This window comes from Artemia sp. Qi Xiang Cuo, chromosome 5 (assembly GCF_049724085.1).
Source record: "Artemia sp. Qi Xiang Cuo chromosome 5, ASM4972408v1, whole genome shotgun sequence".
Lineage (NCBI taxonomy): Eukaryota > Metazoa > Arthropoda > Branchiopoda > Anostraca > Artemiidae > Artemia > Artemia sp. Qi Xiang Cuo.
In genome coordinates, this window is record NC_142798.1 from 32,294,351 (window position 1) to 32,317,150 (window position 22,800).

At 34.7% G+C, this 22,800-nt stretch overlaps 1 protein-coding gene across 2 annotated transcripts in view; it reads left to right on the forward strand.

Moving 5' to 3' along the window:
* Nos (Nitric oxide synthase) overlaps positions 1-22,800 on the forward strand; it is a 614,880-nt gene that overhangs the window by 545,809 nt on the left and 46,271 nt on the right. For both annotated transcript variants that reach the window (XM_089089493.1, XM_089089494.1), the window contains exon 21: positions 7,203-7,413. In XM_089089493.1, coding sequence (XP_088945619.1) covers positions 7,203-7,413 — 211 coding nt within the window. The remainder of the gene's footprint in view (positions 1-7,202; positions 7,414-22,800) is intronic.

Consider the following 22,800-nt stretch of genomic DNA (forward strand, 5'->3'; position numbering starts at 1 on the left):
TGTTTGTATGTGTTTTTGTGTGTATATGTGTGTGTGTGTTTGTTTATGTGTGTGTTTGTCTGTGTGTGTTTGTGTTTTTCTGTTTGTTTCTATGTGTGAATATGTTTGTGTATCGATGTGTATGTGTGTGTTGGTGTGTCTTTGGGTGTGTGTTTGGGTGTGGGAGTGTGTGTCTGTGTGTATGTCTTTGTATGTGAGTGTTTTTGTGTGTGTATGTGTGTGTGTGTGTATGTGTGTGTGTGTGTGTGTGTGTGTATTTGTGAGTGTATGTTTGTGTGTATGTGTGTGTGTTTTTTTTTTTGTGTTTTGTTGTGTTTGTGTGTGTTTGTGTTTTTTTGTGTTTTTTTTTGTTTGTGTCTTTTTTTATGTTTGTGTGTATGTGTGTCTGTATGTGTGTATGTGTGTGTATGTGTATGTGTATGTATGTATCTGTGTTTTTATGTGTGTGTGTTTGTTTGTGTGTGTGTGTGTGTGTGTGTTTGTGTGTGTGTGTGTGTGTGTGTGTGTGTGTGTGTGTGCATGTTTGTTTGTGTGTGGTTTTGTTTTTTTTTGTGTGTGTGTGTGTGTGTGTGTGTGTGAGTGTATGTTTTTTTGTGATTGTGTGTGTGTTTGTGTGTGTGTGTGTTTGAGTGTGTGAGTTTGTTTTCGTGTGTGTGTGTGTTTGTGAGTTTTTGTGTGTGTGTTTGTGTGTGTGTGTAAGTTTTTGCGTGTGTGTAAGTTTTTGCGTGTGGGTGTAAGTTTTGTGTGTGTGTGTGTGTGTGTGTAAGTTTTTGTGTGTGTCTGTTTTTTTGCGTGTGTGTGTAAGTTTTTGCGAGCGTGTGTAAGTTTGTGTCTATGGTTGTGTTTGTGTAAGTTTGGATTTGAATATTGGTTCTTGGCTTAATTTATTGACGTGTGTGTGTAAGAGTTCGTGATTTATTCTATAAGTTTTTGTGTTACATTATTATTTAGTGTGAATGTTTCATTGGGTTTTGGTGTTGGTTTTTTTGTAAGTTTTTGTGTGTCTGTTTAATTTTTGCGTGTGTGTGTGTAAGTTTTCGTGTGTGTGTGTAAGTTTTTTTGTGTGTGTGTTAGTTTTTTTGCATGTGTGTTAGTTTTTGTGTGTGTGTGTGTTATTTTTTGTGTGTCTTAGCTTTTGAGTGTGGTTATAATGTTTTTTTGTCTTTTTGTTTGTTTGTGTGTGTGTGTGTGTGTGTCTGTCTGTGTGTGTGTGTTTTTTTGTGTGTGTAAGTTTTTTGTGTGTGTGTAAGTTTGTGTGTGTGTGTGTGTGTGTGTGTGTGTGTGTAAGTTTTGGCGTGTGTGTGTAAGTTTTCGTGTGTGTGTGTGTTAGTTTTGTGTGTGTGTGTGTGTGTTAGTTTTTGTTAGTGTGTGTTTTTGTTTGGGAGTGTTTGTTTTTTATTGTGTTTTTTATTTTTTTTGTGTGTTTGTGTTTTTTTTTTTTTGTGTCTAAGATATTTTGTGTGTCTGTTTTTTCGTGTGTGTGTAAGTTTTCGTGTGTGTGTGTGTGTTTTAGTTTTTGTGTGAGTGTTAGTTTTCGTGTGCTTGTGTATGTTTTTGTGTGTGTGTGTGTTTGTGTGTGTGTTTTTATGTGTGGGTTTGTGGGTTTATTTGTGTGAGTGTGTTTTTATTTGATGGTGTGAGTTTGTTTAATATATTTTTTGTGTGTTTAATTTTTTGTGCGTGTGTTTTAGTTTTTGTGTGTGTGTGTAAGTTTTTGTGTGTCTAAGCTATTGCGTTTGGATATAAGTTTTTTGTGTGTTTGTGTAAGTTTGTTTGTGTGTGTGTGTGTGTGTATGTGTGTGTGTGTAAGTTTTTGTGTGTGTTAGTTTTTTTTGTGTGTGTTTGTAAGTTTGTGTGTGTGTGTGTGTGTGTGTGTAAGTTTTTGTGTGTGTAATTTTTGGCTTGTGTGTTTTAGTTTTGGTGTGTGTGTGTTTAAGTTTTGTGTGTTTGTGTGTGTGTGTGTTAGTTTTTGTGTGTGTGTGTGTGTGTATGTGTTTGTGTATGTGTGTGTGTGTGTGTGTAAGTTTTTGTGAGTGTGTAAGTTTTGGTGTGTGTGTGTGTGAGTTTTTTTGTTTTGTTTTGTTAGTTTTTGTGTATGTGTTTGTGTGTGTGTGTAAGTTTTTGTGTGTGTGTAAGTTTTGGCGTGTGTGTGTGTGAGTTTTCGTGTGTGTGTGTGTGTGTAAGTTTTGTGTGTGTGTGTGTGTGTGTGTAAGATTTTGTGTGCATGAAAGTTTTTGAGTGAATGTAAGTTTTCGTGTGCATGTGTAATTTTTTGTGTGTGTGTGTGTGTGTTAGTTTGTGTGTGTTTGTGTGTGTGTGTAAGTTTTGGCGTGTGTGTGTTAGTTTTCGTGTGTGTGTGTGTGTGTGTGTAAGTTTTCGTGTGCATGTGTAAGTTTTTGTGTGTGTAAGTTTTGGCGTGTGTGTGTGTAAGTTTTCGTGTGTGTATGTGTAAGTTTTGTGAGTGTGTGTGTGTGTAAGTTTTTGTGCGTGTGTGTGTGAGTTTTTTTGTGTTCATGTGTAAGTTTTTGTTTGTTTTTGTGGGTGGGTGTGTGTTTTGGTGTTTTTGTGGGGTTGTGTTTCTGTTGGTTGGTGTGTGTGGGTGTTTGCTTGTTTGTGTGTGTGTAAGTTTTGTGTGTGTGTGTGTGTGTGTGTGTGTGTAAGTTTTTGTGTGCATGTAAGTTTTTGTGTGCATGTAAGTTTTCGTGTGCTTCCCAAATCATCAGTTTCAGAGAGCATTCACCTACGAAATACTAAGAAACCTTAGCTCAGAAAAGTCTGAAATAGCCAACTACTCATCCCAAACTCGAAGTTTCAGACAACAAACACCTATGAGTGACTAAGAATCCTAGCTGTGAAAAGTCCTAAAAGCAAACTATACCTCCCAAATCATAATTTCTGAAAGGACACACCTATGAAAGCCTAAGAAATCTAACTCAGAAAAGTCAAAAATAGCAAATTAACCATCCCAAATCATAGGTTTCAGTCAACACACACCTACGAATGGCTATGAAATCCTGCTCAGAAAAGTCAAAAAATAGCAACCCACACACCCCCAAATCATAGGTTTCAGACATCACACACCTACGAAAGACTTGAAATCCGGTTATGAAAAGTCAGAAATAGCAAATTACATATCCCAAATCATAGGTTTCAGACAACACTCACCTATGAACGGCTAAGAAACCTAGCTCAGAAAAGTCAAAAATAGCAAACTAGTCATTCCAAACTATAGGTTTCAGACAACAAACACCTATGAAAGGCTAAGAAATTCAGCTCAGAAAAGTCAAAAGTAGCAATCCATCCATCCCAAATCATAGGTTTCAGACAACACACACCTATGAACGGCTAAGAAATCTAGCTCGGAAAAGACAAAAATAGCAAACTACATATCCCGAATCATAGGTTTCAGTCAACACACACCAACGAAAGACTAAGAAACCTAGCTCAGAAAAGTCAAAAATAGCAAACTACTCATCCCAAACTTTTGGTTTCAGACAACATTCACCTACGAAATACTAGTAAACCTTAGCTCAGAACAGCCTGAAATCGCAAACTATACATCCCAAATCATAATTTTCTGACAACGCATACCTATGAAAGGCTAAGAAACCTAGCTAAGAAAAGTCGAAAATAGCAAACTACACATCCCAAATCATAGGTTTCAGACACCACACACCTATGAAAGACTAAGAAATCCAACTCAGAAAAGCCCGAAATAGTAATTTACATATCCCAAATCATAAGTTTCAGACAGCATTCACCTACGAAATACTAAGAAACCTTAGCTCAGAAAAGTCTGAAATAGCCAACTACTCATCCCAAATCATAGGTTTCAGACAACACTCACCTATGAACGGCTAAGAAACCTAGCTCAGAAAAGTCAAAAATAGCAAACTAGTCATCCCAAACTAAAGGTTTCAGACAACAAACACCTATGAAAGGCTATGAAATCCAGCTCAGAAAAGTCAAAAGTAGCAATCCACCCATCCGAAATCAAAGGTTTCAGACAACACACACAAATGAAAGACTAAGAAATCCAGCTCAGAAAAGTCGGAAATAGCAAATTACATATCCCAAATCATAGGTTTCAGACAACACTCACCTATGAAAGACTAAGAAACCTAGCTCAGAAAAGTCAAAAATGGCAAACTATTCATCCCAAACTATTGGTTTCAGACAACATTCACCGACGAAATACTAGAAAACCTTAGCTCAGAAAAGTCGGAAATAGCAAACTATACATCCCAAATCATAATTTTCTGACAATGCATACCTATGAAAGGCTAAGAAATCCAGCTCAGAAAAGTCGAAAATAGCAAACTACACATCCCAAATCATAGGTTTCAGACACCACACACCTATGAAAGACTAAGAAATCCAACTCAGAAAAGTCAAAAAAGTAAACTACAGATCCCAAATCATAAGTTTCACTCAACACACACCAACGAAATGCTAAGAAACCAAGCTCATAAAAGCCTGAAATAGCAAACTACTCATCCCAAAGTATTGGTTTCAGTCAACACACACCTACGAATGGCTAAGAAATCCTGCTCAGAAAAGCCTGAAGTAGCAAACTACACATCCCAAATCATAGATTTCAGACAACTCACATCAACGAAAGACGGGTGTTCGGGGAGAGCCTTTGAGGATCTGTGGGTCCCTTGAGGGCCGGTGGTCCTTTGGGAGCTCAGGGGGACCTTTGGGGACCGGTGGAGGGCCTTTGGGGCGCCGGTGGCCCTTTGGGAGCCCGGGGACCTTTGAGGACCATGGGAGGGCATTTGGGGCAGTTGGGGGCCGGTGGAGGGCCTTTGGGACCCCGTTGGTCCTTTGGGAGCTCGATGTGCCTTTGGGGGGCCCGGGGATGGCCTTTGGGGGTCTGGGTGGGCCTTTGGGGGGGCCGGTGGCCCTTTGGGAGCCTGGGGGGCCTTTGAGGGTCCGGGGGGACAGTTGGGGGCCTGGGGGAAATTTAGGGACCGGTGGAGGGCCTTTGGGAGCTTGGGGGGCTTTTGAGGACCGGGGGCTTCCTTCGGGGTTGGGGTAGGAGGATTGGAACCCTTTGGGGTTGGGTTAGAGGACCTCACAACACTGTTCAAATGAAACTTGTGTATTATAACGACCACAGAGTTTCACCATTAAATTCTCTTCTAAAATCTTTCCTAAAATCATCTTTTAAAATGTCTCTAACCGTTTCGCCGAAATAGTTCCATAACCTGTCTAAAACGGTTTCGCCCAAATAATCCCTAAACGCAAATTCAGCGTGTTCCTTTGTTATTGGCATCTCTGCGCTAACGCATTTCAAATTAATATGAAACCTGATTCCCGCGCTAAAACAATTCATCACTAAGATGCTTCTTGCCTAATTGTTTCCATGGCCTTTGGTTATTAATATCCTTTGGAGTTCGACCAAAAGAGTTGTTTCCGAGGCAAAGACATTAATGACTTGGATCTATTCCTGGAGAATCGTTTCTAGGCGAAAATTTTTAAAGTCTGATAGATGATGTCATTGATTGATTGATCTGTCAAGAAAGGGAAATTAATTTGTTTTTTCTAAGGGGAATTATTGATTCACGATAGGTGAATTGAGGTCGACAGCACAGGTGTTCCAAATTCCGGGTTTTTGTTGTTGTAAGTGCACGCTCTCAGCGAATGTCAAGGTCGTTGTTGTTGTTGTGAAATTTAGGTCATTGACCCCATTAACCACGTGTTCCCCCTAATGAGTCCATGCTCATATTTGGTGCCCCGTCAGTATTCTATGCCCATATATGGACCATAAACCACGTGGTTTGTACCGGTGTTGTAAGTGCACGCTCTCGGTGAATGTCAAGGTCGATGTTGTTGTTGTTGACACACTTTGATTACGCAATCAAGTTCTCGGAAATTCACTTCCCCCTCGAGTCCTAGATCAATAACATTGTTCCCGTTAGAATTCAATGCGCATGTGCAACCTTCGTCCCGGAGTTATTACACACAGAAACAACAAATAAATTGACCTTGCAAAAAGAGGTCATTGAGCGATTACGCAATCTTTCTCCCTAGGGAGGCTATGCCCATATTTGGTGTGGGCGTGGGAATTTTTAAAAAAAAGTGTCCGGATCGGGATTCGAAGGGGTATTGTGGGCGTCGGAGTCGGACCCCCATCTCTACTTATATATATATATATATATATATATATATATATATATATATATATATATATATATATATATATATATATATATATATATATATATATATATATATATATATATATATATATATATATATATATATATATATATATATATATATATATATATATATATATATATATATATATATATATATATATATATATCAGACATTGAAAAGTTGAAGACAGTGTTAATTGGAAAAAGTAGTTTTGTTTTTTTAAAGTATTAAGAGACGAACCCGTCAATTGCCCCTTCCTTCCTATATTTTGAACAGTACCTTTTTGGTGTTTTCATTGAAAAATAGCATTCTTTTTATTTAAATAAACAGAAAAAAGAACAAAATTGCCCCCCTCCCAGATTTTAAAAAGTGCATTTCGTCCCCCCCCCCCTAACATTTTCGTAAATTTGCACCCTGTTAAGAGGTGAAAATTGTGCTATCGTAATGGACATAAGAGGCTATAGTACTAAGAGGGGGTGTTAATTTGGTTCCCATTAATTTTCTTTGGCTTGTTGTGTAAATACTGCTCACTTGCTACTATATGTAAATGAACTATTGCCCAAGAAGCGATTTTTTGCCCTATATTGTCTTTGCTGCTTCAAAATTTCAGACAATGCCAAATCATCTGGTTATATTTTAATCAACAGAATAAATCAAAACCTAGTCTCCGAGAGTGTAATTTACCATGCACAACATTGAAAGCTTACCCATCCATACGGTGTTTTTTGTGAAGTATTCGCAGCATTGTCTAGTTTTTCCGGTATCCCAAAATTTTTGCAGTCTCCTCCCCCCCCAAAAAAAAAATCAGGTTGTCTGATTTATCCTCAAAATTAACTTTTACGAAAATTAACAATTCTGTTTTCGTTTGATCATTCATGTATTTATGAATTTTAATTTTGGGGAGATTTTGGAAAGCCAATTTTCTTTCAGAGAAATTTGGTTTTACCGCAAAAAAAATAAAGGTTAATGGAGACACTGTTAAGTCCGGCACGCCAGCAGTCTTAAAAAAAATAATAATATTTGTATATTTAAAGAACACTGCCGAATATGATGCTTGGAAATATGGAAAATGGCCTCACATGCTTGAAGTATTTGAAGAATTTCCATCGGTGTCCATTGACGCAGCTTTATTGGTTTCTCTTCTGCCATTGCTTCAGCCAAGATTTTATTCCGTTTCTTCAAGTCTCGTTTATTTTCCAGAAGAAGTGCAGCTTACAGTGGGCGTTCTTCAATTTCGCTCCCAAGGTTAGATTTTTTAATGCTATTTCTGCTTTAATAAATTACTAAAATCTGAAGTACTAAAGCAAGATTCCATTCCAGCTTATTTATTTATTTATTTAATAGCTGATGTGCATCAATTAGTGCAGTAAATCTACTCTGGTGTGATTTTATGCGAAAGTTTTAAATAAGAAAAAAAAATACTTCAAAATGATGGAACCTGCTGGGATTGAAGTCTACAAGGGCTCACCAACAACAGCCAAATTATTATTTTTACAATTAATTCATGTTTTTGTTTAACTAACTCCAAGTAAAAGACTCCTACGACGTCTCTTTTTTTAAGTAATAAATGAAATCGTCAAATTTTCATGATTTTAAAGCCAAATAAGTAGAATGCATCGTCTGGATTCTAGGAGACGTATAGGCACTACTCTTTTCTTCTTTATCAGTTTAATATCATGAACAAGGTTTAACGGCGATTCCGTAGATATGATAGTTTGAAGTCTGTGGAAACAGTTTGACGTGTTCGGTGAGATTACGTTCCTTGGCGTTTGCTAGACATTTGCAAAAAAGGGGTAATTAGTGATTGGATAATTTTTTAACTGGAAATCTCTGAATAAAATATTTTTGGAGCATGTACTTGACGATAGATAAAAGGGTTAAGGTGATTAGCAATTACGAGCAAGGATCCCCCCACTGGCTCCTGGCAGTAGGCTACGCATATCAAATTACTGTACTGTGGGTTAGGTAAAATGATTAAACACGCTTTTACAATCGGAATTCATTGATTGACATTTGCAAAAAAGGGATAATTAGTGATTGGATAATTTTTTAACGTGAAGGGTCAATTTTGGAGGGAAAACCAAAAATGCTAAGAATTGAAAATAAATGGGATCTGCCTCAAGGGCAAGGCTCAGAGGCCCTTCGTTCCCCAATTTCTGAGGGCAGGGGAGGGGGGGGGGGGTCAATTTTCGAGGGAAAACCAAAAATGCTCAGAATCAAAAATAAATGGGATCTGCCTCAAGGGGACGGCTCAGCGGCCCTTCCTTACCCAAGTTGTGCGGACAGGGGAGGGGGAGGGATAATTGTTGAGGGGAAATCCAAAATACTCAGAATCGAAAATAAATGGGATCTGCCTAGAGAGCAAGGCTCAGAGGCCCCTCCTTCCACAATTTCTGAGGGCAGGGGAGGGGGGAGTCAATTTTGGAGGGAAAAACAAAAATACTCAGAATCGAAATTAAAGGGGATCTGCCTCACGAGCAAGTCTCAGAGGCCCGTCCTTCCGCAAGTTCTGCGGGCAGGGGGGAGGGGGAGTCTATTTGGGAGGTAAACCAACAAATACTCTGAATCCAAAGTACACGGGATCTGCCTCACGGGGAAGGCTCAGAGACCCTTCGCTCCCCCATTTCTGTGGGCCGGGGTGGGGGGAAGTCAATTTTGGAGGGAAAACCAAAAATACTCAGAATCAAAAATAAATGGTATCTGCCTCAAGGGGAAGGCTCAGAGGCCCTTCGCTCCCCCATTTCTGAGGGCAGGGGGGGGGGGTCAATTTTGGAGGGAATACCAAAAATACTCAGAATCGAAAATAAACGGGATCTGTCTCATGGGCAAGGCTCAGAGGTCCCTCGGTCCTCCATTTCTGAGGGGCAGGAGAGGGCGGGGGTTAATTTTGGAGGGAAAACCAAAAATACTCAAAATCAAAAATAAACGGGAATCTGCCGAAAGGGGAAGGCCAATAGGTCCGTCGTTCCCCCATGTCTGGGGGCAGGGGAGGGGGGGGGGTTTAATTTTGTAGGGACAAACAAAAATTATCAACAACGACACTAAAAGGGATCTACCTCAAGGGGCAAGCCTGGGCTGATTCTAGATAGTCGATGAATTTATCTTTGTTGGTTTGAATGTCTAAATTGCCTGTCTGTCTCTGCTTACATGTCTGATTCTTTTTGTTTGTATGTCCGGGTTGGTGTTGCAAGTCCAAGGTGGGTTTTCAGACCTACGTTTTTTTTAGATTTTCGTGCGTGTTTGGTTCCCGGGGTTTACAATTTGAGAAGTTAACTTTAGTATTTCGTGATTTGACGTGCCTGAAATCATGAATTAGAATAGTTAATTAGCTGTTTGAGTTTTCAGACCTAGTTTTTTAGATTTTCGTGGGGGTTAGGTTCCGGGGAGTTATTATTTGAGAAGTGAACTTTAGTATTTCATAGTTTGTCTTGCCTTAAATCATGAATTAGAATATTTAATTGGCTGTTTGGGAATTTTCAGACCTAGGTTTTTGATATTTTCGTGTGTGTTTGACTCCTTAAGTTTATTATTTGAGAAGTTAACTTTAGTATTATGTGGTTTTACATGCCTGAAATAATTAATTAGTATAGTTTATTTTCTGTTTGGGTTTTCATACATAGTTTTGTAGAATTTAACTAGTGTTATGTTCCCGGGGTTTATTTTTTTAGACGTTAACTTTAGTGTTTCGTATTTGAAGTCCCTGAAATCATGAATTAGAATAGGTAATTTGCTGTTTGGGGATTTTCAGACCTGGGTTGTTTAGGTTTTCGTGTGGGTTTGACTTCTGGGGTTTATTATTTGAGAAGTTAACTTTAGTATTTTGTGGTTTTACGTGCCTGAAATCATGAATTAGAATATCTAAATAGCTGTTTAGGTTTTTCAGACCTATGTTTTTTAGATTTTTGTGGATATTTGACTCCTAGGGTTTATTATTTGAGAAATTAGTTTTAGTATTTTGTGGTTTTATGTGCCTGAAATCATGAATTAGAATAGTTAATTACCTGTTTAGGGTTTTCAGACCTAGGTTTTTTAGATTTTCGTTGGTGTTTGTTTCCTGGAGTTTATTATTTGAGAAGTTAACTTTAGTATTTCATGGTTTGACGTACCTGAAATCATGAATTAGAATAGTTAATTAGCTGTTTGGGTTTTCAGACCTTTTTTTTAGATTTTCGTGGGTGTTAGATTCCTGGGGTTTATTATTTGAGAAGTTAACTTTAGTATTTCGTGATTTGACGTGCCTGAAATCATGAATTAGAATAGTTAATTAGCTGTTTGGGTTTTCAGACATAGTTTTTAGATTTTCATGGGTGTTAGGTTCCTGGGATTTATTATTTGAGAAGTTAACTTTAGTATTTGATGGTTTGACGTGCCTGAAATCATGAATTAGAATATTTAATTGACTGTTTGGGGATTTTCAGACCTAGGTTTTTTAGGTTTTCGTGGGTGTTCGTTTCCTGGAGTTTATTATTTGAGCAGTTAACTTTAGTATTTTGTGGTTTTACGTGCCTGAAATCATGAATTAGAATAGTTAATTAGCTGTTTGGGTTTTCAGACCTAGTTTTTTAGATTTTCGTGGGTGTTAGGTTCCTGGGATTTATTATTTGAGAAGTTAACTTTAGTATTCCATGGTTTGACTTGCCTGAAATCATGAATTAGAATATTTAATTGGCTGTTTGGGGATTTTCAGACCTAGGTTTCTTAGGTTTTGGTGGGTGTTTGTTTCCTGGAGTTTATTATTTGAGAAGTCAACTTAAGTATTTTGTGGTTTTACGTGCCTGAAATCATGAATTAGAATAGTTAATTAGCTGTTTGGGATTTCAGACATAGTTTTTTATATTTTCGTGGGTGTTAGGTTCGTGAGATTTATTATTTGAGAAGTTAACTTTAGTATTTTGTGGTTTTACGTGCCTGAAATCATGAATTAGAATAGTTAATTAGCTGTTTAGGGTTTTCAGACCTAGGTTTCTTAGATTCTCGTGGGTGTTTGTTTCCTGGGGTTTATTATTTGAGAAGTTAACTTTAGTATTTCGGGGTTTGACGTGCCTGAAATCATGAATTAGAATAATTAATTAACTGTTTGGGTTTTCAAACCTACGTTTTTTAGATTTTCGTAGGCGTAGCTGATGAAATAATTTAGGTCGTATGATCAATTTAATTTTATTTTTTAATGCACTAGTTTTTCAGTAAGGACATTCGATATCCTAAAAGTGTTTAATTCAAACTTTTACCTTGACCATCGATGTTGTTAGCAGAATTTCAAAAGGATCATTTATGAATGCTGGCGTATCTGATGAAATAATTTAGATCGTATGATCAATTTAATTTATTTTTTAATGCAGTGATTTCACCTCTTGGATATACAGTACAGATACTTCATTCAAGAAATTATGACAAAATCGCAAGTAAGTAACAAACTCTTTATTGTTTTCACCCCTTGGATATACAATGCGGATATTTCATTCAATAAATTATGAAAAAATTGTAAGCAAGTAACAAACTCTTTCCTGAAGTCACATCTTGGATACACAATGCAGAAAATTCATTTAAGAAACTATGAAAAAATTGTAAATAAGTAAGTAACAAATTCTTTCTTAAAGTCACCTCTTGGATACACAATGCAGAAATTTCATTAAAGAAATTATGAAAAAATTGAAAGTAAGTAGCAAATTCTATCTTGAATTCACCTGCTGGATAAACAAAAAGACATTTCTTTCAATAAATTATGACAAAATTCTAAGTAAGTAACAAACTCTTTCTTGAAGTTACCTCTTGGATACACAATTCAGAAATTTCATTTAAGAATTTATGAAAAAATTTTAAGAAAGTAACAAATTCTTTCATGAAGTCACCTCTTGGATACAAAATGAATAAACTTAATTTAAGAAACTATGAAAAAAATTGTAAGTAAGTAAGTAACAAATTCGTTCTTGAATTCACCTGCTGGATAAACAAAAAGACATTTCGTTCAAGAAATTATGAAAAAATTCTAAGTAAGTAACAAACTCGTTATTGTTTTCACGACTTAGATACACGATGTAGAAATTTAATTCAATAAATTATTACAAAATTCTAAGTAAGTAACAATTTCTTTCTTGAAGTCAACTCTTGGATACACAATACGGAAATTTCATTCAATAAATTATGAAAATATTTGTAAGTAAGTAACAAACTCTTTATTGATTTCACCTCTTGGATATACAGTACAGATACTTTATTCAATAAATTATGAAAAAATCGCAAGTAAGTAAAAAACTCTTTATTGTTTTCACCTCTTGGATATACAATACGGAAATTTCATTCAATAAATTGTGAAAAAATTGTAAGTAAGTAACAAACTCTTTCTTGAAGTCACCTCTTGGATAAACAATGCAGAAACTTCATTTAAGAAACTATGAAAAAATTGTAAGTTAGTAAGTAACAAATTATTTCTTGAATTCTCCTCTTGGATACACAATACAGAAATTTCATAAAAGAAATTATGGAAAAATTGTAAGTAAGTAGCAAATTCTTTCTTGAATTCACCTGCTGGATAAACAAAAAGACATTTCGTTCAAGAAATTATGACAAAATTCTAAGTAAGTAACAAACTCTTTATTGTTTTCACGATTTAGCTACACGATGTAGAAATTTAATTCAAGTAATTATGAAAAAATTCTCAGTAAGTAACAATTTCTTTCTTGAAGTCAACTCTTGGATACACAATACGGAAATTTCAGTCAAGAAATTATGAAAATATTTGTCAGTAAGTAACAAACTCTTTATTGATTTCACCTCTTGGATATACAGTACAGATAATTCATTCAATAAATTACGAAAAAATCGCAAGTAAGTAACAAACTCTTTATTGTTTTCACCTCTTGGATATACAATACGAAAATTTCATTCAATAAATTATGAAAATTTGTAAGCAAGTAACAAACTCTTTGAAGTCACCTCTTGGATAAACAATACAGAAATTTCATAAAAGAAATTATGAAAAAAATTGTAAGTAAGTAGCAAATTCTTTCTTGAATTCACCTGCTTGATAAACAAAAAGACATTTCGTTCAAGAAATTATGACAAAATTCTAAGTAAGTAACAAATTCTTTATTGTTTTCACGACTTAGATACACGATGTAGAAATTTAATTCGAGAAATTATGAAAAAATCTCAGTAAGTAACAATTTCTTTCTTGAAGTCAACTCTTTGATACACAATACGGAAATTTCATTCAAGAAATTATGAAAATATTTGTAAGTAAGTAACAAACTCTTTATTGTTTTCACCTCTTTGATATACAATAAGGAAATTTCATTCAATAAATTATGAAAATTTGTAAGTAAGTAACAAACTCTTTGAAGTCACCTCTTGGATACACAATGCAGAAACTTCATTTAAGAAAGTATGAAAAAATTGTAAGTAAGTAAGTAAGTAACAAATTCTTTCTTGAATTCGCCTCTTGGATAAACAAAAAAAAGTCATTTCATTCAAGAAATTATGACAAAATTCTAAATAAGTAACAAACCCTTTCTTGAATTCGTCATTGGGTTGCACAATACATAAATTTAATTCAGGAAACTATGAAAAACATTGCAAAAAAACTCTTTCTCGAACTCGCTTCCTGGACAGACAATACAGCAATTTTACTCAAGAAATTATGAAAAAATTGTAAGTAAGTAGGAAACTGTTTCTTGAATTCTCCTCCTGGATGCACAATACAGATATTTCATTCAAGAAATTAAAAAAAAATTGTAAGTAAGTAACAAACTCTTTCTTGAATACACCTCTTGGATACCCAATACGGAAATTTCATTTAAGAAATTATGAGAAAATTCTAAGTAAGTAACAATCTCTTTCTTGAAGTCCCCTAAAAAATTCATTCTTGAATTCGCTATTTGCATGCACAATACAGAATTTTCAGTCTATGGAACCTCTACACGTGATTAAACACGTTTTGAAACTACATGCTATTTGCTTTCCTTTCCTTGGTACCTTTGCAAACGAGCGGGGATTTCCCACTGGTTCCTACACATTGCAAAAAAGTGAGCAGTACGAAAACTCCACGTTTTCAACCAGACTAGTTTTTTAGACAACACCCCTTTTTTTTAGGGGTCAATCAGAGACAGCGAAGATTGCTCAATATACGATAACTTGATTGGTGATTGGTTACACACCACAAGGGCGCATACATAGTGAGAGAGACATGCAAAGTCGACATAGCTTTATTTCATTTTTTAAGGTTAATTTAGACGAGGTTACGTGCGCGCACGTAACCTGGTCTTCAATTTCGCTCCCAAGGTTAGATTTTTTAATGCTATTTCTGCTTTAATAAATTACTAAAATCTGAAGTACTAAAGCAAGATTCCATTCCAGCTTATTTATTTATTTATTTAATAGCTGATGTGCATCAATTAGTGCAGTAAATCTACTCTGGTGTGATTTTATGCGAAAGTTTTAAATAAGAAAAAAAATACTTCAAAATGATGGAACCTGCTGGGATTGAAGTCTACAAGGGCTCACCAACAACAGCCAAATTATTATTTTTACAATTAATTCATGTTTTTGTTTAACTAACTCCAAGTAAAAGACTCCTACGACGTCTCTTTTTTTAAGTAATAAATGAAATCGTCAAATTTTCATGATTTTAAAGCCAAATAAGTAGAATGCATCGTCTGGATTCTAGGAGACGTATAGGCACTACTCTTTTCTTCTTTATCGGTTTAATATCATGAAGAAGGTTTAACGGCGATTCCGTAGATATGATAGTTTGAAGTCTGTGGAAACAGTTTGACGTGTTCGGTGAGATTACGTTCCTTGGCGTTTGCTAGACATTTGCAAAAAAGGGGTAATTAGTGATTGGATAATTTTTTAACGTGAAATCTCTGAATAAGATATTTTTGGAGCATGTACTTGACGATGGATAAAAGGGTTAAGGTGATTAGTAATTACGAGCGAGGATCCCCCCACTGGTTCCTGGCAGTAGGCTACGCATATCAAATTACTGTACTCTGGGTTAGGTAACATGATTAAACACGCTTTTACAATCGGAATTCATTGATTGACATTTGCAAAAAAGGACTAATTAGTTATTGGATAATTTTTTAACGTGAAAGGTCAATTTTGGAGGGAATACAAAAAATACTCAGAATCAAAAATAAATGGAATCTTCCTCAAGTGAACGTCTCAGAGGCCATTCGTTACCCCATTTCTGAGGGCAGGGGGGGGGGGGGAGGGTCAATTTTCGAGGGAAAACCAAAAATTATCAGAATCAAAAATAAATGGGATCTGCCTCAAGGGCAAGGCTCAGAGGCCCATCCTTCCCCACTTTCTGGGGGCTGGGGAGGGGGTGGGTCAATTTTGGAGGGAAAACCAAAAATGCTCAGAATCGAAAATAAAAGGGATCTGCCTCAAGGGCAAGGCTCAGAGGCCCTTCCGTCCTCCAGTTGTGTGGGCAGGGGGGAGGGGGTGTCAATTTTGGAGGGAAAACCAAAAATTCTCATAATCGAAAATAAACGGGATCTGCCTCACGAGGAAGGCTCAGAGGCCCCTCCATCCTCAATTTCTGCGGGCAGGGGAGAGGGGGAGTCAATTTTGGAGGGACAACCAAAAAAACTCAGAATCAAAAGTAAACGGGATCTGCCTCAAGGGGAAGGCTCAGAGGCTCTTCGTTCCCCCATTTCTGAGGGCAGGGGAGGGGGGAGGTCAATTTTGGAGGGAAAACCAAAAATACTCAGAATCGAAAATAAACGGGATCTGCCTCAAGGGGAAGGCTCAGAGGCCCTTCGTTCCCACATTTCTGAGGGCAGGGGAGGGTCAATTTGGGAGGGGACAACAGAAATACTCATATGAGAAAAGACACTGGATCTTGATCAGGGGCACAGCACCGAGAACCGTCGGACATACCTGTCCGACGTTACGGATAGGGAGAGGGTAAATTATGAGTGGAACAAAAAGAATACACAGACATGAAAATACATTGGGATCTTCAAAACGGCCCCTGCTAAGAGGCACATATGTACCACATTTCTGAGGGCAGGGGAGGAGAGGGGGGGTTTAATTTTGGAGGGAACACCGAAAATAATCAGAATCGAAAATAAACAGGATCTACCTCAAGGGGAAAGCCTGGGCTGATGTTTGCAAGTCGAAGAATTTGTCTTTGTTGGTTTGAATGTCTAATTTGCCTGTCTTTCTCTGTTTACAAGTCTGATTCTTTTTGTTTGCATGTCCGGGTTGGTGTTGCAAGTCCAAGTTGGGTTTTCAGACCTACGTTTTTTTTAGATTTTCGTGCGTGTTTGGTTCCCGGGGTTTACAATTTGAGAAGTTAACTTTAGTATTTCGTGATTTGACGTGCCTGAAATCATGAATTAGAATAGTTAATTAGCTGTTTGGGTTTTCCGACCTAGTTTTTTAGATTTTCGTGGGTGTTAGGTTCCTGGGATTTATTATTTGAGAAGTTAACTTTAGTATTTCATAGTTTGACTTGCCTGAAGTCATGAATTAGAATATTTAATTGGCTGTTTGGGAATTTTCAGACCTAGGTTTTTTAGATTTTCGTGTGTGTTTGACTCCTGGGGCTTATTATTTGAGAAGTTAACTTCAGTATTTTGTGGTTTTACGTGCCTGAAATCATGAATTAGAATAGTTAATTAGCTGTTTGGGTTTTCAGACATAGATTTTGAGTTTTTTGTGTGTGTTAGGTTCCCGGGATTTAGTATTTTAGATGTTAACTTTAGTATTTCACTTTTTACGTGCCTGAAATCATGAATTAAAATTTGTAATTGTCTGTCTGGGGATTTTTAGTCCTATTTTACTTAGATTTTCGTATGTGTTTAAAAGCTGGGGTTTATTATTTGAGCATTTAACTTTCGTATTTTGTGATTTTACGTGCCTGAAATCATAAATTAGAATATCTAAATAGAAGTTTATGTTATTCATACCTATGTTTTTTAGATTTTAGTGTATATTTGACTCCTAGGGTTTATTATTTGAGAAATAAGTTTTAGTATTTTGTGGTGTTATGTGCCTGAAATCATGAATTAGAATAGTTAATTAACTGTTTAGGGTTTTCAGACCTAGGTTTTTTAGATTTTCGTTGGTGTTTGTTTCCTGGAGTTTATTATTTGAGAATATAACTTTAGTATTTCATGGTTTGACGTACCTGGAATCATGAATTACAATAGTTAATTAGCTGTTTGGGTTTTCAGACCTAGTTTTTTAGATTATCGTGGGTGTTAGATTCCTGGGGTTTATTATTTGAGAAGTTAACTTTAGTATTTCGTGATTTGACGTGCCTGAAATCATGAATTAGAATAGTTAATTAGCTGTTTGGGTTTTCAGACATAGTTTTTAGATTTTCATGGGTGTTAGGTTCCTGGGATTTATTATTTGAGAAGTTAACTTTAGTATTTCATGGTTTGACTTGCCTGAAATCATGAATTAGAATATTTAATTTTCTGTTTGGGGATTTTCCGACCTAGGTTTTTTATGTTTTCGTGGGTGTTTGTTTCCTGGAGTTTATTATTTGAGAAGTTAACTTTAGTATTTTGTGTTTTTACGTGCCTGAAATCATGAAATAGAATAGTTAATTAGCTGTTTGGCTTTTCAGACCTAGTTTTTTAGATTTTCTTGGGTGTTAGGTTCCTGGGATTTATTATTTGAGAAGTTAACTTTAGTATTCCATGGTTTGACTTGCCTGAAATCATGAATTAGAATATTTAATTGGCTGTTTGGGGATTTTCAGACCTAGGTTTTTTAGGTTTTCGTGGGTGTTTGTTTCGTGGAGTTTATTATTTGAAAAGTCAACTTTAGTATTTTGTGGTTTTACTTGAGTGAAATCATGAATTAGAATAGTTAATTAGCTGTTTTGGCTTTCAGACCTAGTTTTTTAGATTTTCGTGGGCGTTAGGTTCCTGAGATTTATTATTTGAGAAGTTAACTTTAGTATTTCTTGGTTTGACTTGGGTGATATCATGAATTAGAATATTTAATTGGCTGTTTGGGGATTTTCAGACCTAGGTTTTTTAGGTTTTCGTGTATGTTTGACTCCGGGGATTTATTATTTGAGAAGTTAAATTTAGTATTTTATGATTTTACGTGCCTGAAATCATGAATTAGAATAGTTAATTAGCTGTTTTGGGTTTTCAGACCTAGGTTTCTTAGATTCTCGTGGGTGTTTGTTTCCTGGGGTTTATTATTTGAGAAGTTAACTTTAGTATTCCGGTGTTTGACGTGCCTGAAATCATGAATTAGAATAGTTAATTAACTGTTTGGGTTTTCAGACCTACGTTTTTTAGATTTTCGTGGGCGTATCTGATGAAATAATTTTGGTCGTATGATCAATTTAATTTATTTTTTAATGCACTAGTTTTTCAGTAAGGACATTCGATATCCTAAAATTGTTTAATTCAAACTTTTACCTTGACCATCGATGTTGTTAGCAGAATTTCAAAAGGATCATTTATGAATGCTGGCGTATCTGATGAAATAATTTAGATCGTATGATCAATTTAATTTATTTTTTAATGCAGTGATTTCACCTCTTGGATATACAGTATAGATACTTCATTCAAGAAATTATGAAAAAATCGCAAGTAAGTAACAAACTCTTTATTGTATTCACCTCTTGGATATACAATGCGGATATTTCATTCAATAAATTATGAAAAAATTGTAAGCAAGTAACAAACTCTTTCCTGAAGTCACATCTTGGATACACAATGCAGAAAATTCATTTAAGAAACTATGAAAAAATTGTAAATAAGTAAGTAACAAATTCTTTCTTAAAGTCACCTCTTGGATACACAATGCAGAAATTTCATTAAAGAAATTATGAAAAAATTGTAAGTAAGTGGCAAATTCTTTCTTGAATTCACCTTCTGGATAAACAAAAACACATTTCGTTCAAGGAGGTATTACACAATTCAATATAAATAACAAACTCTTTCTTGAAGTCAACTCTTTGATACACAATGCAAAAATATCATGAAAGATATTATGAAAATATCGTAATCAAGTAAAAAAATAATTAATGAATTCACATCTTGGATACACAATGAATAAAATTCATTTAAGAAACTATGAAAAAAATTGTAAGTAAGTAAGTAACAAATTCTTTCTTGAATTCACCTGCTGGATAAACAAAAAGACATTTCGTTCAAGAAATTATGACAAAATTCTAAGTAAGTAACAAACTCTTTATTGTTTTCACGACTTAGATACACGATGTAGAAATTTAATTCAAGAAATTATGAAAAAGTTCTCAGTAAGTAACAATTTCTTTCTTGAAGTCAACTCTTGGATACACAATACGGAAATTTCATTCAAGAAATTATGAAAATATTTGTAAGTAAGTAACAAACTCTTTATTGGTTTCACCTCTTGGATATACAGTACAGATACTTCATTCAATAAATTATGAAAAAATCGCAAGTAAGTAAAAAACTCTTTATTGTTTTCACCTCTTGGATATACAATGCGGATATTTCATTCAATAAATTATGAAAAAATTGTAAGCAAGTAACAAACTCTTTCCTGAAGTCACCTCATGATTAAACAATGCAGAAACTTTATTTAAGAAACTATTAAAAAATTGTAAGTAAGAAAGTAACAAATTCTTTCTTGAAGTCTCCTCTTGGATACACAATTCATAAATTTCAGAAAAGAAATTATGAAAAAATTGTAAGTAAGTAGCAAATTCTTTCTTGAATGCACCCGCTGGATAAACAAAAAGACATTTCGTTCAAGAAATAATGACAAAATTCTAAGTAAGTAACAAACTCTTTATTGTTTTCACGACTTAGATACACGATGTAGAAATTAAAGTCAAGAAATTATGAAAAAATTCTCAGTAAGTAACAATTTCTTCCTTGAAGTCAACTCTTGGATACACAATACGGAAATTTCATTCAAGAAATTATGAAAATATTTGTCAGTAAGTAACAAACTCTTTATTGATTTCACCTCTTGGATATACAGTAGAGATACTTCATTCAATAAATTACGAAAAAATCGCAAGTAAGTAACAAACTCTTTATTGTTTTCACCTCTTGGATATACAATACGGAAATTTCATTATTGTGCAATTCAAATTTCAGTACTGTGCAACGAGGTTACGTGCGCGCACGTAACCTGGTCTAAATTAACCTTAAAAAATGAAATAAAGCTATGTCGACTTTGCATGTCTCTCTCACTATGTATGCGCCGTTGTGGTGTGTAACCAATCACCAATCAAGTTATCGTATATTGAGCAATCTTCGCTGTCTCTGATTGACCCCTAAAAAAAGGGGTGTTGTCTAAAAAACCAGTCTGGTTGAAAACGTGGAGTTTTCGTACTGTTCACTTTTTGCAATGTGTAGGAACCAGTGGGAAATCCCCGCTCGTTTGGAAAGGTACCAAGGAAAGGAAAGCAAATAGCATGTAGTTTCAAAACGTGTTTAATCACGTGTAGAGGTCCCATAGAATGAAATTTCTGTATTGTGCATGCAAACGGCGAATTCAAGAATGAGTTTTTTAGGAGGAAGAAAGAGATTGTTACTTACCTAGAATTTTCTCATAATTTCTTGAATGAAATTTCCGTATTGGGTATCCAAGAGGTGTATTCAAGAAAGAGTTTGTTACTTACTTACAATTTTTTTTTAATTTCTTGAATGAAATATAGGTATTGTGCATCCAGGACGAGAATTCAAGAAACAATTTGCTACTTACTTAGAATTTTTTCCTAATTTGTTGAGTGAAAGTGCTGTACCGTCTGTTCAGGAGTTAATTTCAAGAAAGAGTCTATTTGAAATGTTTTTCATAGTTTCCTGAATTAAATTTTTGTATTGTGCAATCCAATGGCGAATTCAAGAAAGGGTTTGTTACTTATTTAGAATTTTGTCATAATTTCTTGAATGAAATGACTTTTTTTTTGTTTATCCAAGATGCGAATTCAAGAAAGAATTTGTTACCTACTTACTTATTTACAATTTTTTCATAGTTTCTTAAATGAAGTTTCTGCATTGTGTATTCAAGAGGTGACTTCAGGAAAGAGTTTGTTACTTGCTTACAAATTTTCATAATTTATTGAATGAAATTTCCGTATTGTATATCCAAGAGGTGAAAACAATAAAGAGTTGTTACTTACTTGCGATTTTTTCATAATTTATTGAATGAAGTATCCGTACTGTATATCCAAGAGGTGAAATCAATAAAGAGTTTGTTACTTACTTACAAATATTTTAATAATTTCTTGAAGGAAATTTCCGTATTGTGTATCCAAGAGTTGACTTCAAGAAAGAAATTGTTACTTACTGAGAATTTTTTCATAATTTCTTGATTTAAATTTCTACATCGTGTGTCTAAGTCATGAAAACAATTAAGAGTTTGTTACTTACTTAGAATTTTTTCATAATTTCTTGAACGAAATGTCTTTTTGTTTATCCAGCAGGTGAATTCAAGAAAGAATTTTCTACTTACATACAATTTTTTTCATAATTTCTTTTATGAAATTTCTGTATTGTCTATCCAAGAGGTGACTTCAAAGAGTTTGTTACTTGCTTACAAATTTTCATAATTTATGTAATGAAATTTCCGTATTGTATATCCGAGAGGTGAAAACAATAAAGAGTTTGTTACTTACTAGCGATTTTTTCGTAATTTATTGAATGAAGTATCTGTACTGTATATCCAAGAGGTGAAATCAATAAAGAGTTTGTTACTTACTGACAAATATTTTCATAATTTCTTGAATGAAATTTCCGTATTGTGTATCCAAGAGTTGACTTCAAGAAAGAAATTGTTATTTATTGAGAATTTTTTCATAATTTCTTGAATTAAATTTATACATCGTGTATCTAAGTCGTGAAAACAATAAAGAGTTTGTTACTTACTTAGAATTTTGTCATAATTTCTTGAACGAAATGTCTTTTTGTTCATCCAGCGGGTGCATTCAAGAAAGAATTTGCTACTTACTTACAATTTTTTCATAATTTCTTTTATGAAATTTCTGTATTGTGTATCCAAGAGGAGACTTCGAGAAAGAATTTGTTACTTACTAACTTACAATTTTTTCATAGTTTCTTAAATGAAGTTTTTGCATTGTGTATCCAAGAGGTGACTTCAGGAAAGAGTTTGTTACTTGCTTACAATTTTTTCACAATTTATTGAATGAAATTTCCGTATTGTATATCCAAGAGGTGAAAACAATAAATAGTTTGTTACGTACTGGCTATTTTTTCATAATTTATTGAATGAATTATCTGTATTGTATAACCAAGAGTTGAAATCAATAAAGAGTTTGTTACTTACTTACAAATATTTTCATAATTTCTTGAATGAAATTTCCGTGTTGTGTATCCAAGAGTTGACTTCAAGAAAGAAATTGTTACTTACTGAGAATTGTTTCATAATTTCTTGAATTACATTTCTACATCGTGTATCTAAGTCGTGAAAACAATAAAGATTTTGTTACTTACTTAGAATTTTTTCATAGTTTCTTGAACGAAATGTCCTTTTGTTTATCAAGCAGGTGAATTCAAGAACGAATTTGCTACTTACTTACAATTTTTTTCATAGTTTCTTAAATGAAGTTTCTGCATTGTGTATCCAAGAGGTGACTTCAGGAAAGAGTTTGTTACTTGCTTACAATATTTTCATAATTTCTTAAATGAAACTTCT